Here is a 4,394-nt window from a genome sequence, read left to right as displayed (position 1 = left end):
CCCTCCCCTCCCCTCCCCTCTTCTCTGCTATTCTCCTATCATCTCTTTCCCTTCCCTTGCCTTTCCTTCCCCCATTTAATCTCAAAGAGAGTACTTATCTCCAGCATCAGGCTTCCAGAGTTTGCAATTCCGACTATTAGAAAACAAGATAGGTGTTCTTCAGAACATGAGAGTCCCTTATAACAGAAGACATTATCGTGATAACTTCAAAGGAGAAGATAATGAACTGCTACTTAAGTCTGAGCAGGAAAAGACACTTCTGGAATTAGTGGAGGTATGGATTCATACAATTTCTAAAGTTTAACTCAATACATCTTCTTAATTTAGCTTTTGCTAAACAGAATTTTTAAAACTCATCAAAATTGAGTTACATTCAGTGGAAATAAGGATAGAAAGAATTCATAAAAATACATGAATTTATAAATTCATGTTACTAAAATATTGAAAGTGTCAAGAACCCCGCTGAGAACGTCAGAAATACTTATGTAATCAATTGTATGTTAAATTTAATAACCTTGTCATCTCAACAACACAATTCCTTAAATATCCCTACTAAGTAACACTTAATTAGCTGATTTTTAGACTGAGTGTGATTATTTAGTGAGCTTTATTGTTTTAAAATATTCTGTAATTGAAAATTTTCAGTTATTTAGTATTTTTCTTAGCTGAATTAAGTTACTAAGAATATACACCTCAGAAAATGTTCCCTTTGTATCCAAATTCCCTAAAGGTCTACAAGTAGCCTTTAGGAATTATTAATTTTTTCTTCAAAAATAAATTACTAAACAAAGATTGCATTGTCTTGGTTTCCATTGCAAAGCCTGTTCTTCTGCAAATCAACTTTTCTTGTGTTGAATTATACTCTGCTCATTAATCCTCTGGGTAATGTAAATGTGGATTTAGGTTAATGCGTTACATATAATGTCAAATAATGGCATATAAGAATAGGGAGAAAAAGAATTACAAAGCTAATTTCAGAACTGTAATAAGTATGGGTTAAATGAGAACTCACAGAGGTACATGAATTTAGTTTTATTTCTAGATTTAAGAATATTTTAAAATCTCAAAGTAATTGCATGGATGGTTAATTTCAAAGTTGCTAAGTACACAGTTCTCATGAATTTAGAGGAGATCATATCTTATACACATCATCATTTCTTCAGCTCCTAAGACATAAAGTAACTTGAGAATAAACCAGAAGATATCAGTAAAATAATTATTAAGAATATACTCTTTAAATATGTTTAGATAGAACATGTTTAGATATGTGTATAGATTTCTAGAAGACAATTGGAATTTTTGTAATCACATATTTCTTAAGAAACAAAGAGTAAACATTATTAATGGTTGCCATAAAATTAAGGAAATTGAATATATTAATTATTTCATAAGTGAAAAAAATGAAGAGAAATAAAAAACATTTACAAATAAAACTTGTAGCATACGTTTCTGGAAACCGTGAAGATTTCTTGTTTCCAGTTTATACATGTCAGTTACAATGCATTTTACGTAATTTAAATTTTACCATGTACTCACTTAAAAAATAATGTTTATTCAAGGCATGGCTGGAAAGAACCCCAGGTTTAGAGCCACATGGATTTAACTTCTGGGGAAAGCTCGAAAAAAATATCACCAGAGGTCTGGAAGAGGAATTCATAAGTATTCAGGTATTTAGAGGACATGAGTTAATATCAATTTAATACAGAAATATTCAAAAGTTAATTATTTTTACTTTTCTCTTAACCTTTCATTTTTCTCATATTTTTTTCTTTCATGAATATATTTTCTTGGACTACATTACATGATTGATTTCATTTTCTTTATGTGCAATAAATATTATACTAAAATAAGACCTTCATTGCAACGGAGAATTTTATCTATGATAAGTAGCTGAGATTAATATTATTTTTTCATTTCTATTGAAAATTCTATATTAGGACCAATTCTAGACAGAACTAGGCCCACAGTGAATCAACGAACCAAATCTGTTTAGCCCTGTAGCTTTGCTTTTGCTCTTGTATATTTACTGCTCTTGTATATATTTCTGGCAGCTCTCAGACAATGTCAGTTTTCTCCTACTTAAAAGATACTGTTGATTTCTCATTGTCCTGATCTTTCAGGTCGCTCATCCTCTTTGCATGACTAAATTTCCTGGAAGAGTTGTTTAAATTCTACATCTTGAGAGGTTGCATCAGGTAGTGCTGAAAGCATATACTTTGAAGTCACGCTGCTTGGGTTCCAGTTCCGCTTGCACTTCTTAAACAACTATGTGACAGAGAACAAGTGACTGCACCTCTCTTTGCCTCTCTTTCAGCATTGGCAAAATAGAAAAATAAGAATATCTAACTCATAAGATTATTATGACAGGAAATTAAATAAATACTTGTAAATCATTGAGAACAGAAGTCAGAATAATTATTTATCTCTCATCTAATCCTCAGCTTACTTCAAGCTGTCTTCCTGTGCCGTCATTCTCATGTGGTCTTCATGTACATTTTTAGTCTTAACTTAGTTGACCTCGCAGAAACATTCAATACTAATGACTACGACTTATTCTTTCTTGAACATTCTTTTCTCTTGGATTTAGTACATACCATTATGTTTGCTTCTAATTCTCTGGCCCTTTTTTCTCTATCTCTTTTACTTGCTCTTATTTCTCTCTTAGACCAATAAACGATAGAGTTTTGTAGTCCATTGGCTTAGATCCTTTCTGTTCTATCTCTATACTCTTTCATTAGATGGTGTCATTTATACCCACTGCTTCAATATCTACTTAGCCAACATAATTCTCAAACATTTATCTCTGGTTTATATATCCCCTTATATTTCAGAACATGTATATAATACCTTACTTGATATTTCCTCCTGGTCCTCTCAAAAACACACCAATAAAACCAAACTTGAACATTACCCCTTCCATCCACTCTTGTACCGACATTGTCTTCTCTGCATTAAAGAATTTTTTCTCCTATAATTCGTCTAGGCTGTTGTCAGACTCCTATCAATCAGTGATCCTTGGCTCTGCCCTCTTGTTTCACCACTTCTTCAAGCTATCGTCAAGTCCTACCGATGTTGCCTATTTAGTTCTCAGATATCATCCTTTAATCTACCACTACCACTCAAGTGCAACCTGCCATCGTTTTTCACCTGGACTATAATAATCTCCGAACTGTTCTCCCCCACCTTCCCAGTATGCTTTTATTCCACTTTAGTCTCCACATTGCAGTCTGAATAATCTTTTCAGAAGGCAAATCTGATCACATCTTCCTCTTGTGTAAAGCCTTTTGATGTTGCCTCATTGTTTTTAGAATTGAGATAAAAACGTTAACCTGGTCTATAAGGCCTTTATGATCTCACATTCATGTGGTCAAACCATACTGAGTTTCTTTATTAGCTAAGTTTAGTTCTTTGCATTTAGCACCAAGGAGTCCTTTTGTGTTCTTCTCTGGACTTAGAATGCTCTTCCCCAACTAACTCCTTCCGATTCTTAAGATCTTGGTTTAAGGAAAACTTCTTTAGGAAGGTCTTTCCTAAACTCCTTATTACTTTAAGTTATGATGCCAATACTGCTTCTGTATAGCATGGTCTATGGTTGTAATTTAATGACTGGGTGATTATTTGTTCAATGTCTTATTCCTACCAGATAATTCCTGTACAATATCACAACTTTCAAGTTTTGCTCACAATTTTATCTCTATCATCTTAGCATGAAATGTATTGAATAAATAATTAATTGGAAATAATATGCATATAGGTTAATACTACATAGGGTGGTTGTTCTGATGAATTGGAAATAATTGGGTTACATAATTTGCCCTAGCTCAATTAATTGGCTTATAAACAGAATATGTGTTGTAGGCAGAAAAAATAAGAATTTTCTTAAACCAATCAATAGATAGAGAGAAAATGAAGAAAACATGAGTCAGAAATATCTAAGAAACTGTATTTACAGAAGTCAATACTGAATATAGAATTTCAATAGAGTTAATAGCTCTTTTGACTAGGAATTCTTAACTTTTTCTAAGTGAAGTTACCTTACTTCCTGTGTTAAATAATTCTTGTTTAAAATTAGGTCATTATTAACTGCTGATAGTTATCTCTGCTTTTGTCCATCTGGGTTCATTGTTCATTATATTTATGAAGATAATATTTAATATTGAGAAATCATTTAAACTTAAATGAAAGGATAGAGCCACTGAGTGTGTGGAAGATTCCTTTACTTTTCATAAGACATAATTTCCAAATAGTAATATTAGATGATACAGTAAATATTAAAAGTACATCATTTCTGCAACCGCAAGTCTCTTCCTCGTAAGCAAAGTTTTCTAAAATATCACTCTATTTATTCTCTTTATTCTCTCTCAGGACTTTTTTTTTTTTTTTTTTTTTTTTTT

At 32.0% G+C, this 4,394-nt stretch overlaps 1 protein-coding gene across 1 annotated transcript in view; it reads left to right on the top strand.

Annotated features, from left to right (window-relative positions):
- The window catches only part of TDO2 (tryptophan 2,3-dioxygenase), a 21,780-nt gene that overhangs the window by 10,149 nt on the left and 7,237 nt on the right, over window positions 1-4,394 (top strand). Inside the window, 2 exon segments of the mRNA XM_017871049.1 lie at window positions 88-274; window positions 1,560-1,667. Coding sequence (XP_017726538.1) covers window positions 88-274; window positions 1,560-1,667 — 295 coding nt within the window.

Source organism: Rhinopithecus bieti, unplaced genomic scaffold (assembly GCF_001698545.2).
Source record: "Rhinopithecus bieti isolate Rb0 unplaced genomic scaffold, ASM169854v2 scaffold_3878, whole genome shotgun sequence".
Lineage (NCBI taxonomy): Eukaryota > Metazoa > Chordata > Mammalia > Primates > Cercopithecidae > Rhinopithecus > Rhinopithecus bieti.
Note: the sequence above shows the minus strand (reverse complement) of the source record. Positions and strands in the feature narration are given on the sequence as shown.